Source organism: Ptychodera flava, chromosome 14 (genome assembly GCF_041260155.1).
Source record: "Ptychodera flava strain L36383 chromosome 14, AS_Pfla_20210202, whole genome shotgun sequence".
NCBI classification, from domain to species: domain Eukaryota; kingdom Metazoa; phylum Hemichordata; class Enteropneusta; family Ptychoderidae; genus Ptychodera; species Ptychodera flava.
Genome location: NC_091941.1, coordinates 40,692,334 through 40,707,430, shown reverse-complemented (window position 1 = coordinate 40,707,430; position 15,097 = coordinate 40,692,334). Strand labels below are relative to the sequence as shown.

General features: G+C 35.1%; 1 protein-coding gene across 1 annotated transcript in view; it reads right to left on the bottom strand.

Annotated features, from left to right (window-relative positions):
- Positions 1–756: 756 nt before the first annotated feature.
- LOC139150511 (transcription factor IIIB 90 kDa subunit-like) overlaps positions 757–15,097 on the bottom strand; it is a 43,881-nt gene continuing 29,540 nt past the window's right edge. The window contains 11 exon segments of the mRNA XM_070722930.1: positions 757–1,189; positions 2,444–2,636; positions 3,502–3,792; positions 4,550–4,611; positions 4,906–4,987; positions 6,692–6,753; positions 9,593–9,955; positions 10,425–10,518; positions 11,183–11,309; positions 13,207–13,300; positions 14,312–14,461. Coding sequence (XP_070579031.1) covers positions 1,143–1,189; positions 2,444–2,636; positions 3,502–3,792; positions 4,550–4,611; positions 4,906–4,987; positions 6,692–6,753; positions 9,593–9,955; positions 10,425–10,518; positions 11,183–11,309; positions 13,207–13,300; positions 14,312–14,461 — 1,565 coding nt within the window. The 3' untranslated portion in view covers positions 757–1,142.

Genomic DNA, 15,097 nt, shown 5'->3' with positions numbered 1-15,097 from the left:
TCAATGGTAGAAAGTTTAGCCCCTATAACAGCCATGTGTACAAAATACTAGAAATAAAAATTTCCTTGTTGGTGTAAGTAGCTGAAACAGATCTATTTCCAAGCTTTGTTACATTACTGAGTCACCATTGCTGACACAACTCATGCACAGCCCATTTCAGGGGGGATGTTTTTGGTTTTGAAACAGCTATATGAAGTTTTGGAATGAAATCTATGACAGCAGTTCAATCATAGGGTCTGGTGATAATGTCTGTCCCAAAGGGTTGGGGCAGGGTTAGGTGTGTCTTTGTCTCAGCACAGGTTTCTTCTTACTGTAATTTATTTTATTTAAATACGTTGGATTATAATGATATTTTCAATAAAGATTTGTAGATGAAGACACCCAAGGTTGGTAGTATAATTCTTTATTGGCAATATCATAGTCCCACATATTAGAATAAAATAAACAACAGCCACTAGAAACCTGTGCTGAGACAAAGACATCCCTATCCCATGCTCCATCCCTTGGGATGGACATTTTCGCCAGACCCTATGTATCAATATGGAGAAATGTACATGATTGTTTTTTGCTAGCACTTGCACTTGTTAGTCAAACCTTGAAAGAATGCCTTCATGGAAATCTCTTGCCATTTGTCCGTGCTGAAAGTATGCCTTCATAGAAATCTCTTGCCATTTGTCCATGCTGAAAGAATGCCTTCATGGAAATCTCCTGCCATTTGTCCGTGCTGAAAGAATGCCTTCATGGAAATTTCTTGCCATTTGTCCATGCTGAAAGAATGCCTTCATGGAAATCTCCTTGCCATTTGTCCATGCTGAAAGAATGCCTTCATGGAAATTTCTTGCCATTTGTCCATGCTGAAAGAATGCCTTCATGGAAATCTCCTGCCATTTGTCCGTGCTGAAAGAATGCCTTCATGGAAATTTCTTGCCATTTGTCCGTGCTGAAAGAATGCCTTCATGGAAATCTCTTGCCGTTTGTCCATGCTGAAAGAATGCCTTCATGGAAATCTCTTGCCATTTGTCTGTGCTGAAAGAATGCCTTCATTGAAATCTCCTGCCATTTGTCTGTGCTGAAAGAATGCCTTCATGGAAATCTCCTGCCATTTTTCTGAAAGTTGACATCATTGAGATGAGATGATCCAATTACACCAGCTTGTCTATATCATAATCCTCTTGAAAATGGTCCAAACCTGTTAATACATGCCAGTAAATCCAAATTAATGAACAGAATGATTTTGTATTGCACAAGTGCGCGGCAAGCAAACATGCCTAACTCAATAGAATGATAATCAAGTAAAAATGAGAATTTAGAATTTAATCAAGAGCTTAATAGCAAACGATATGCAAGAGATGATGTCAATGTTGAATAAGCAAATACTTCAATCAAAATATGACAAACATATTTATAAAACACTAGTTCACAATTTTTGTGATGTACCAACATTACACTTTTTAATTCTATATACTAGTACTTGGTAAGGAAAGTCAAATCTATAATGTATTTGCTGATATCTACACACAGTGGCAAAAAGATCATTTGACCCAGTTGGACAAATATGACTGTCAGCTAACACAGAGAATTACAAAACAAATATGACTGTCAGCTAACACAGAGAATTACAAAACAATGTGCACACTGAAGTTTGTCTTACATTTGTCAAGTTTTTCAGTAACACCATGTGCTAATAAGAAATTTCCAACTTAGAGATCTCTCCCCATTGCAGTGAGTCACAAGATTATATTTCACCTTGAGAATTGTCATTTTGCATTTTCACTTTTGTAGTGTTTTCTTTCATTTTTATCTGTTACTTTGCTAGTAACTTTGATGATAATGAAACGTTGGGGCTGGAAATACAATATCTTGTCTAAAAGAGTTGAAGATGAAGTAGATAGGAAATGTGGATAGATAAAGTGTGATGAGAATATAGCTATTCTAAGTACAGTAGTTATTTGTATAAAAATGCTGAACCAGTTCAGTGAGAGAGTAAATGTGCAATTCTGTGTGTTATTATCATCACTGTTTTCCACTTGAATGATTTCAAATTACTGTCTTCACTGTCTAATATTGTTCTAACAATGTCTGCTTTTATTCAATGAATGACGTGTATTCAGCATTGTCTCTGGAGCAATAGGCAGCCACATTGCCTTGGCAGTATCATGACACAATTATAAGGATACAGCTAGTATGGAATTCTCTACACATGAATTGACAGACACTTACAAGAGAGAGCATTTCATAGAGTAATTGTCTAGTGCAATCAAACTAAGGACAGACTGCTACAGCCCTGACATTAGCGATAGTGAAAGTTTCGCATTTTGTCAGAATCTGCATTCACTAAAACTTTGTAGATATACATAAAGAAGAATGCACTTATGGTCGACACATAAAACCATGGATAAATATTGTATGCAAAATACTGTAGTTTAGTCTTGAAGAATCTTACCAGCATGTGCCATTAATTGTACAGCACTCACAGGCTCTTCTTCTTCATAATATTCTGCGTTTAATTCATCTTCATCCTCCACTGTCCTAGTATCTTCAAAATCAACTGGACCACTTTCAATGACTACATCTTCAACTCTGATAGCACTGGGTGCTGATTCAGAATCCAAACGAGCTCGCTTTGCTGTCCCAGCCTTATGAATCAAATAACATTATAGTTACAGATTACTATACACTGTAACTGCAACTGTCAACAATGTCTAAATTAACAGATTTAGAAATCAATAGATGAAATGTTATTACATCGGGTTGTGCTACTTTATGCATAGTTTGAGAAGACAAGCATCATGGACATTGATAGATGTGACTTGTGCCAAGTTCAGTTTCAGAGACTCTTCATGCATAGTCAGAGTACTAGTATAATGCTACTGCTTGTACTTGAATCGCAATTTCCTAGCAACATGTTGTGTATACATGTAGTTCTCTAAGTCATAATCATTTTATGTGGCTTGTATTCAAACTAGAATATTTTATTTCATTGATGCAAAGTATGAGGCTGCATCAATTTCAAATATTTCTATAACCATTGTCCTATGGTGTGATTTTAATCATACATTGAGTTTGAGCTGACTTCCCACATACAGTACACCAGAAACATAATGTTGAGGGATATACCAGTAGTACTGATACCATTTTCTTTGTAAGCACCCAAAAACCATCAAACTGCAAGGTAGGCAGTACACTTATTTACACGGCCAAAACTTTTGAAAGAAACTTACGGGGCGCTGCACCCAACACAGCATATTTTGCTCAAAATCACTTCTTTTGCAAATATTCATTCAATTCAAATTCCAATGCAAATATTTTTTGAGCATTTTATTCGTCAAAGTAAACAAGCAATAAAAATTTCAGTCTTACTCTTCATTAAAACCTTTAAACAGACTTCTACATGTTGCACACAATGTACAGATTTATTCCTAAAATAATCACAGTAAACATAAGCATATTGTACCATTGACAAGATTGGACATAAAATATACAATCTATATATTGTCTTACCTCTTCACTCTGCTTTGTTGTCTGAGATCTTATTTTACTTTCATGTGAAATCCTTGATTTATTCCTTTGTGAGCTCAATAGAGAAGTTAAAGTGATAGGCTTGACACTCTGCTGAATTCCTTGTGTTAGATTCTCTTCTTTAGAATCCTTAGAACTACTACCTTCCCTGTTTAAATCTCGCAATACATCATAGTTAATTTTGCTTGATATTTTCTTTTCTTGAAGCATTTTTTCAATGGCTTCACCAGCAGTATTTGCCTGAATTGCTGCTTTCTTCTTGTACTTGCGTTTCTGTTCAGGAAAAACACAGTATTCAACATGAAGACTGTTCAATAAATGAAGAGAAATCCTGATAATCAACACATCCACCAAGAACGTCATGTTACCTACTGTTTGGTGGCAATTAGGTAATGAGTGTATCATGTAAACTCATACACCCTAAAAAACAGCATCTGGCACAAAATTTTAAAACTTTTTGCAATGAAAATATATGAATGAAGAATTGGGCTACATCATGGTTCTAAAGTATCTTGGTTAGTGGAATATTGGACTCAGTCTTCTACAGGATTGGACCCAGTTTTGATTAAACTCAGTGTTTTCAAAACTCAACAATTAAAACAGATTATTTTAACTCAACAACAAACTAAACTATGGATTGTAAATTTTACCTCATGGAACCATGTGTTTTTGTTCTCTGTGACTTTTAAAATTTACAGCAATTTTGTTGATTTGATTTGCATTTTCCACAGATGGATATTGTCATTGGTATAACCAACTGTGTTTGTATCAGAGGCATGGACAATTTGATCTGATTTCATGAATGTCTACTACTGCCAGTGGCTGTAACAGAATCTCATTTACTCGGTACAACTTGTCATATACTCATTTGGTTCCAGTAAAAAGAAGGATCTCCTGCTTGACTTAAACACGAAACTTGTAGTTGCTTTATAATACACATTTCTCTGCTGATCATAAGAGACATTATAGACAGATATAGTTTGCACTTGATGAGAGTTCTAGTCAATAACAGAATAAATTATCCACCAACCTTCTTAGGTTCAGGTTTTGTTATTCCCAACTCTCTGTCTCTAATTTCTTTTTCTTCCTTTTCTGTAATTACAATAACAAAATAAAAAATCAAGTATCTTTGTTATAATTATCTGCCAGCAAATTTCTTCACTGAACAGAAATGTTGTAGCCTGTACTCCAACACCAATGAACTTTGATAGAAAAGCATAATGATCATCTATCAAAGAACAACCAAATCCACATCCTTTTTTTAAGTATTCATCTATGTACAATCTACTCGTTGCATCATTATACACATTCATTCAATTTCATATACCCTGCCATCTGTGTAGTAGTCTTTGATTTAGTCAGCAACTAATGACAATTGATATTTACCTTTTTGAAGCTTTAAGTATTCTGCGTTTTCTTTTGTCCATATTTCAGTTTTCACCTTAACTTCTTCATCACTTAAAATAAACTGTAGAAAAAGCAATATTCATTAAACATCAGATTTCTTCAAAGTCTGTAAATTCCCACACTCCTCTTTGTTTTCACACTCTCAAGAGTATATGCTCCCAAATATGAACTGAATATACACTGATGTTTACAAAGAAGGTACAGCAACTATTTGGACATTAAAAACTCTGTAATTGACTTGTTGTACTAATTTTCATGTATCAAAACCAAGCTAAATGAAATTCACTCAGTATGTTGGAGATCAAAGCAATTATAAACCTTATCATAGGCAAGTGAGCATCAGTGTAAATGGTTTGCTTTCCAAGTTTGCTTTTTTTATCAATGTTTACAAATGCCCTCATCATCTACACAAGTCTTGCCTACTCCAACAACAATTCATCGACATTTTCAATGACAGCAAAGGTGATGGAGGGGCAGACCATGGACACCAGAAAAGGAAAAATGACCAGTGTAAGATAATGAGCAATGCTGAATGTAGCACTGATAACATAGAACACAAGGCTATCAAGGACAATTAGAGGTTATTACCCAATATTGCCTATTCCTTTGTCATATCAGCATGAGTGTCATTTGTGCTGCATCAGACACAAGACAAAGTCGAGTGTCTGACGCAGCACAAATGACACGAATGCTGATACGGCGTAAGGAACAGGCGATATTGGGTAATAACCAATTTATCATACACCCATGCCTAGAATTTCACTAATACTTATGAAAAACCTTAAATTGTGAGGCTTTACTTTATTACGCCTTGCGCATAAATATCGACATATTTGTGTGAACTGGTTTCATTTATAAACTAAACCAAGAAGTCAACATCATGCGTGGCATCGGTGCAAGTCCTCCATATCTCAAGAGGAAAGACACCAGGATTCAACAGTTGTCGTACAGAGGGGACTTTTAAGGTGCAATATGCTGTTATAATTGTAACCCATCAAAAACTGTCCTTTGTTTTTGAATCTCTCCTAATTTCGATCCCGCTCGATCATCGTATGGCACGGAGATGGGCCGTCATTTTGTTTGTTTACTCTGAAAGTTGCCATGTCAACAGGTGTCGCACGCACGATATCGCTGTCATGCCATGCGCTCGCTACCTGTTCGGAGGTAGACCGTGCCGTGCGAACTGCAGAATGTTTGCTAGAGCTTGTCCAAAAAAACACAAGGACTTTTAACAGAAAAACCATTGGAAAACATTAAAAGACTCAACATATTATTCCCGTATTTAGCAACCCGAAATATCCGTGTTCCTCAAAGCCCTTCAAATTTTTACTTTGGTGAAATCGCTTTGCAGGCGGACAGCGGCAGTTGTTTTGTTTGTTTATGTTGTTTACCATCAAATTGGAAATATAGTTCGGGGAAACTCCAAAACCGATGACGTTCATTGTGCATATCTTGACGTTTACCGTGAAATATCGCGGCTGATATTTTATGGTAAATGTCACCAGGATGAGGGGGGTGATATGGGCATGAGTATATGATAAGGAAGCCTATTACATGAAAGAGCTGCTAGAAAAATTTCTTCATGGAGAAGGCTTTCCAGCAAATATCTATCTTGATCAGCAAGATGCAGAAAATGGAGAAAACACAGGTAGTGTATAAAGTGAATTGACTTTAAAAACCTTTTTCTGGCAATGATGGTGCTAATCAAGAAATAATGTCATTATTTGGAGTTATATTTCTTCTGGAAGGTGTTATGTTAACCTACCCTGTCCAGCTCAGAATCATCAATGCCAGTAAGATCAAGTTCACCACTTTCTTCTTCCTGAGCTGAAGAGAAAAATGATAAAAATTCATCAATTACCAGTTTTTCAATAAGTAGAGGTCATAAATGGTGACTATGAAGAGCAGTATTGCAGGGTATGGCATTCAGGTCATTTTGCAAGTATACCATCCTTTCTAATTTGTTTCTAATTTGGAAGACTTGGATCACTTTTTAATTTTTTAAAAGGGCACATTCAAATTTTCATTTATTGTTATGCTATCTGTATTGTTGTCTTACAGGCACTGGTGAATGTGTACAGAAACACATCAGCTATGCAGAATGATTGTACACTGTAATTATTCATATTTCAAAGCCGAGATATTACACAAATTTTATTCAAGCTTTCACTCAATCAAAAATCACTTTTTGAACATTTGATACCAGAATTTCAGTAAACTATTATAATATATTAAGAAATACACAAACATTTGTCGGAAATGACTAGGCAAAAATCAACTCTTCAAGCAACATATAGTGTTGTATTCATTGCTTCGCTTTGATAAAGTTTGTGTATGCGATGTGTGATAGTGAGCGTACGTGCGTGAGTGCTTCACGAACTCTACAACGTGTGGAGCGATCGCAGTCAGAAAAATGTGACAACATCACTGTTCGCTCCCATATAGTTATCAAAACAAGTCAACAATTGTATGAAACATGGACATACATATACAGACAGACTGACATACACAGACTGGCACAGAGTGATGACATTGACCCCAAGTATGCCTTGGCCCATGGAGAGTGATAAAGATATAACAAACAGCTGAATGTAATGATAAAATAGTTAAGTATAGGCCTATACAGGCACTGAGAGTGAATATGTTACAGCAATTTGATTAGTTTCTTTTCCTTTTCTACTTCTGTGATAATTTTTAAGACAATCAATCTGCAAGGCAGTTTATGTATTGACAAATATGTTATCTTTTACAAGCACACAGTAAACTGTTCTTGATTTTTCATTTACAATATTTGACATAGACTGAAATACATGAGATGCAACCAATGTTTACACTTTGCCCATACACCAGATACATGGAGAAATTTCAACATACAATCATCAACTCAGAAACCCTACAGGAAAAAATAAACATTGTTTTCTTCCAGAACAGCTGGTACATCCACATCTGGAACAACTTACAAACCAATTACACAAGGATGATGACACAAGAGATAAAGTTAAACTGTGGTGAACTTGACTATTCCTTTCAAATCCTTACCTAACTTGACATCTTACATTGTAAACTAAAATACACTGCATGGTTAATTGTGCACAAAAATACATCGGGATGGACCATTTGATAAGGGATGGTGTCTGGAAGATCGATGAGGTACATTATCTTTTTTATCCGATCCATTGTACATTCTTTTTTCCCCACTTTCTCACCTTTTCTATTTTGTCAAACCTTCTCTGGCTGAATTTTTTTATTGGCATTTGTTTGGAATTTTTTCAAAATCTGCCAGAATTTTTTACTGCATTTCAACACCAATACAGTTTACTTATCAAATGCTTACTAAATCACCACATTATATACTCTTAGTTCCAGTAGGTATAAAATTACCAAAAAAAATCTTAAAAATACAAAATGAAAGATATCCCAGTAAAACTGAAAGTTCGCAAAGTTGTCCAAAAATTCAAAATTCCGGATTTCAACTTAATTTCAATATATCTTATTAACAAAAACCCTAAGAACGTTTACTAAATATCAAAGCAATCAGACTGGTAAATTTTGAGAAACAAATTTTTGACCAAAATTGAGAAAAATTGCCCCCAAAATACAAAATTGCAGATTTCATCCTAATTTTAAATATATCTAATCAACATAAACCCTAGGAACCTGTACACTAGATATCAAAGCTACCAGATCAGAAGTTTTTGGAGAAAAATTTTTTGACCAAAAAAGGCAAAAATTGCCCCCAAAATAAAAAAAAAAATTGCCAGTTTCAATATACCTTCAATACATTATATTAAGATTAATCTTAAATACCTGTATACCAAATACATGTATCAAAGCTATCAAATCAGCAGTTTTTGGATTAAAAAATTTTTTATCAAAAATTGGGAAAATTGCCCCAAAATTACAAATATGACAATATCAATACAATTTGTATAAGCATGACTGAGGTCATTTGAGGAACATGAATATTAGGTTTCATAGCATTCAGACGAGCGATTTCAGAGAACAAGATTTTTTGACTAAAAATAGAAAAAATACCCTAAAAATACAAACATGCAAATTCATCCCAATTTTTGCACACATAATTTAGAATACCTAAAGAAATCTGCATACCCAGTTTCAACCAAATCTGACCAATGCTTACTGAGTTTTAGCCATTTGTAGGATTTTTCCTTTTTTCCCCTCATTTGCATATTTTTGGCACTGACATGTTCATTTGAACAAATTCACATCTCCACCCCTTGGTGCACCTGTACACCAAATACTAGGACAGTAGAAGCTACGGTTTAGGAGTTTTTGATCCGGACGGACTAACAGACATACATACATACTTACATACATACACACAGACGCCATTTTTCCACCTTATACGAATACCTCCCATTTGCATATATAAATATGCATATATGGGAGCGTTCGCAGTCAGAAAAATGTAACAACTTAGCCGGCTATTGAACCGCTCTTTTTGAGAGTGGGGATTTAGCCGTGCGGTTCTGTCTGCTGCCTCTCCGCTAGGCGACTGATGCTGTATGTTGTGGGTTCGAACCCGATTGAAAACTAGCCGTATATTCACAACACACTGCTGTCGCTATCGCTTGCATTTATGAAAGTTGCTTGTAAGATTGTAAGGTATTGAAACATTTTCAAACCAAGAAAATTAAAAACTTACGCTTGTCTTCAGGTAACATCATGCATTGCTCAATGGTTTCTTTCAATCCAAGACTAAAAGCTGATGGTCTAGGACCAGAAAAATACGTATTCTCAAAGGTTCCATCTATCAAAAATTCTAAATCTGGGTCTTTCATTTGCTCAGTATTATGTTTACTGTCTGATACAGTTTTGGCAGTGTTTGTATCACTTTCAGCTGCTAAAGTCTTTGAACTGTTATCAGGATTGCTCTTGATATTCAATAAAGACACAGAAGAGTCACTCTGTGTGTTCTCTTGCAGAATTTCACCATCTATGAATTTCTGGGCTTCCTGCAATTCTTGGGTTTCATTTGCTGAAGACACTGAAGGGATTTCAGGGTTATCTGTAAATAGATAGAACATTTTGTTACATGTAATTTTTGTTCAATACCAAGTTTTATGGTAATGTCTTTTTCTCTAACAGTCAACATTTATGTGCAACTCTCTCTTCCAATACCCATGGTGTAGGTCTTACTCTCTCCTATGTAACAATTTATGCTCAACTCTTCTATAGCATACGACTACGGTGTAATGGTAAATATCTCTTACAGAATGACGCAGAGGTGATGGAGTACACGGCTCAGAGTTACTTTGATTGACCTTATTTGTTTTTTAGCTGATATGTTTGACAGCAGGACGATGAAATTTCATTTTCCTATGCAAAGATTTTCTTCTTGTTGTCAAGATGAAGATTCCTATGTGATCTTCAACTGTTACTTCATTGTGGAGACTAGAATTAGCCACACTTGTCATCTCTGCAATTCAATTTACACTCCACTGGATCCCAGTGTTTTCAACTTCCTTACTACATACCTTTGCTTGACTTCTTACAGAGTGCTTTTTCAATTTCTGCTTGCACTGATGAAACTTCTTCTTCAAGTTCAGGAAGTTTGTTCATTTCTTCAAGCTGTAAGACGAAGCAAACCACCTTTACTTCAGAACACTACAAACTATAAAACGCATATGGTATTTGTAAGAATATGGCCCAGAAATGGTTGTGTGTCTCTCTTGTATCTATTTCACTCTGTTATTTTTATATGTTAACATTAATCCCGTTTGCTAAAGGAGAAGCAAGTATCTGCAATGTCATTGAACACTACATGAAAGTTTTCTGGCTTCAGTTTATATATATTTAGAAAAATCATAACAAAATTGCCACCTGTCAGCTATAATAAAGAATCATATTACAAAATCAATTGACATACTTATACATCTGTTAGTACATTGTGCATGAACTAAGTTTGAATGAAATCAGTCTGAGCATGTGTGAGTGATGACTAGGGATGGATTGAAGCACAGATTGATGGTGTAGGCATGGGTGGGGATGGATGGATGGACAAAAGGAATGAACAGACAGACGTACGAATGGAACCCTATCAATTAGTTAGTTCTCTTGAACTTTGTCTGAATGGACCAAACGTGTGCAGCAGTATGGAAGGTCGTAGTTGATTGGCTGTTTTGAAATGATTGAGGAATAAGTGAATCATATTCAGCCAACTCATACGCTACAAGCTTCCAAAATGCTGCACATCAGCCTCAAAATTTCAAAGTGTATTTGAATTACCATCTACCTGAGCCAGTTTTGCTTTTCTTCTAGACTGTGTAAATGAAGGGGGATCTTGTTCTTCTTCTAAGTCAATCTTCTGGAATTCATCAATTGTAAGTTGACTTGATGGTGTTTCTTCAAATTCAGTTAATCTAGATGAAATGAGGTATGCAAATATACCAGTTGATTTCTATGAGAATTCTAACACTAATAATAGTCCGAAATATGAAATAAGTGTCTTTCTCATCCTTGTACGTATTGATCCAGATCAGCATATGTAAAGTTTTTTTTCACGTTCACTTTAAAATATAAAAGACACTGAATTGGAAAGTGCCATTGTACTGCAGAAAGTGAAAGCTCTACAAGAAAACACACAATGAGTTCACAGTTTTGAAGAGTAAACCAAACAACACAGATTGATGTAATTTTCCATCAAAGCCGTTGCAACAGAATTTTTCCTTCCAGATATATAACCAGTGTTTTCAACACATGTATATAACCATCCTTGTAAGCTGAAAAGCAAATTTCAACACAATCTGGCAAAGAGTTTTTGAGAAGAAAGTTTTTGACCTGAAGAGGGAAAATGAAAAATTTCACTAAAAATAGCATATAGCATGTATTGCAAGGCAACATTAACAAATGAACATCATATTTACTTAAGATACTAATAAACCAAATATCATCTAGCAAGTAGATTGGTAGTTCTGGATTTTTTGAATTTCGACCATATTCAAATTTCTCAAGTCATTTGCATATTTTGTAATTAACACATTCACTTGAACATAACTAAATATATGTCAGTATATATCTTCACACTAAGTATGGTACTACCGTACTCGTCCTGGTATAAGCCCCTGCTTGTGTATAAGCCCCCTACTGATTTCAGAGGATTTTTGAAAATGCATTACATCCTTGTATAAGCTCCTACCCTAGTGTAACTCAAAGACAGAAAGGTTAAGAGAGGATATTTGATCATGAAACTTGGTAACATTACTTTAAGATAATAAAGAAACTATTAAAAATGTTAAAACAATGGGAAACTGGAGTTCCCTTAACAGCATCGTAAGGAAAGTGACACGTCTTTCCAGTACTTTCTTGATTCTTTGACCCTGCTCACCCCGTCGCCTAAATAGAATAGTCTCATTCACGTCTGCCATTGTTTATTTCATTCACGAACGCGATGTTTTCATCCTCTAAACATGCAGTTTCTTTTGTTTGAAGCAATTATCCTTTCATTTGTGAAGACTTTTCCTGGTGACTATTACAATTTTCACTGCTATGTTGTTGTTTACAAAAGATGCAGACAGTTTGATACTGGAATATTGAGTTGCCTTTCCGTGTAGGCAATGCATGCCTGTTCACATTACTGTTGATCAGCAGCATACATGACGTCTTTGTTTCAAGTTTGGGTTTTTTTCGACGCTGACATTTCACCAAAATGTCACTTCTGTATTTAGAGATTGTGTAATCAATTTCTTTGGATGTTTAAGTCGATTTTGAAAGCGATAGAATGGTCGAGTGGTGTTCAAAAAATCATGCATAAAATTAGCATAAATTAAGCATCAATGGCAGATAACATGGGGTTGTATAAGCTCCTCCCCTAGTTTTACCACCATTCAGTGTTGCCGAACCGGGGCTTATAGTCGGACGAATACGGTATAGTTATACATGTGTTGGTTCTCAAGTTTAAGTTGTGGTTAGTCATACATACAACTCATATGTGACACCTCTAAGTGCTATACTGGTATAAATATTAAAATGGGAACTAATAGTAAAATACCATTATAGGCCATACTTCTTCTGTCATCAAACTACATTCATGCTGCTCTTCAACAAAAATCTGTGGTCAGAACATGCAAACTGGTGGCCTGTCATATCTTAGGGTTCTCTTTCAGAATGATTCAGCCTTTTTCATCTTTTGATGCAGAAGGGGAGCTAACATCATTAAATTGTGTGAAAAGTTTTGATCATTTGTCCTGTCTTCAGAGTGTGGCTACAAGTCTGTCTCATCAAATGTCAATTATCTTTGCATAATTTTTTTATAAATACCTTTTCCTCAATGTTGCATCACAAACTTTGACCACTCTAATGATCTCTTTTTGTGTCCTGTTAAAATCATGAAGACGTGCTGCAACAAGCAAAGCTGAAATAAAAAGGAAACAAGAAACTTTTGAAAACAATAATTACATGTTATATTGCATCTGTAATTGGTGTGCTATGTCATTCTGTATTGCCATTTAGCTATTCTTGGAAAAGTCCACACAGCCGTATTATGACTCAAAAGACAAAAGTAATGAAAACATGTCATTGCATTGCCGACCACCATACATCAGCTTCCATAACCCTGTCTCTACAGATTTATCTTTCAATAAGTTTCTGTATCAAGGAATCTGTGGATATTGAGTACAGTGATGTCTAGTCCAATTACATGAGGTGTCATTGGATGCTTTTTAACCTTTGAAAAATATCAGATAAACCTTACTTAATCAGCTTGTTTTGAATAACAACCACGCAAACTAGCAAGCAAATTATTGCTCAACCCAATGTACACATTGATCATTTTTAAAACACTATATTTTTTACTTTGCTTGTTTAATATGACTTTAAAAGGTTTATTATAATCAGTTATTCACAAAATGCTGAGATTTATATGTTTACCTTGCTACATTATACGCTTTGGCATTGTCTGATTCGCAACAATACCTCCTCTCCACTATGATCTCTGCTACTTCTTGGAAATGAATGAGTTCTTTGAGTAAAACGTCATTTTATAATGATTTATGATATTTTTTAGTGCTTTTAATCTGGTTTGAAATGAAATGATATGTTCACTACAGCAGACTTCTATTCCTCTGTCTGGCATTACCAGGTTCTCCGAGTCCAACATTTGCTCAGTTTCAGTATTTGATTCAACACATCACTTACAAATATATTAATCACAACTGTTTGTTGACTCAAGTAACCACAATATTTGAGATGATGGTAAGTGCATTATTACTTTGTCTCTACAGCATATCAGGGAATTGGCATTTGGATTGAGTGTCGGTTCATAAAACTGAACACTGAAGGTACACACATAGCATCAGAACTTTCTATAAATTTATACATCCAAGTTTTATTATCTAGGAGTGCACAAATAAAGGCATATAATTACCTGCTCCACACAACCCTGATGGCCTTCTTCCCATGTGCATCCAATCTCTCTTCATTCTTGACACTAACCGTAATGCAGTCATTGATACTTCATGTGTTTTCTCTTGAAATTCCAATTTGTGTGCGAAACGTGCAATATACAAACATGGATCTGAAAATCAAGAACACAGAATATTGCAATCTTCCAAGAAAACTAAATATGATATGTTCTTAAATGGTATATAACTTAAATGTAAAACATTTATAGTTAAATGTATGGCATGAATTTTCATGTGTTTTGATGGCTCAAATCATCTTTACCATGGGGGGGGGAGGGGGGCTTTGTTTTATTCCAATATCAATAAAGTCATCATCTGAAAAAGTAAAAAATATTTGAAGACAAAATCTAAACTGAGTAACTTGTGATATATCAGAGCTTCCGTTAGGATTTTCAAACCTGCGTAAGGCTGTACGCAAATGGTATTTTATTTGCGTAAAATGTAAAAAAAATGTGTACAACTACATGTAAACACCTAGGAAATAGCTGTAAACGTGATATCGGAAACTAGTTCAAAAGTCAATGAATAAAGTGTTCAATAAACAGCAGTGACAATGTTTTTCTTTGACGAGTTTTACAATCTTTACTACTCTTCTGTACAGTTCTATTCTCTGACGACATAGTCATTTCTTACTAATTATTTAGATTACAACTTCTGACAACATCTTTGCTGCCTGAACTCTATCATTGCTACTCTGAAGTCAAATTCGCAAAGTGTTGGGCCTTCTATGGGTATCACCATCCGATCAT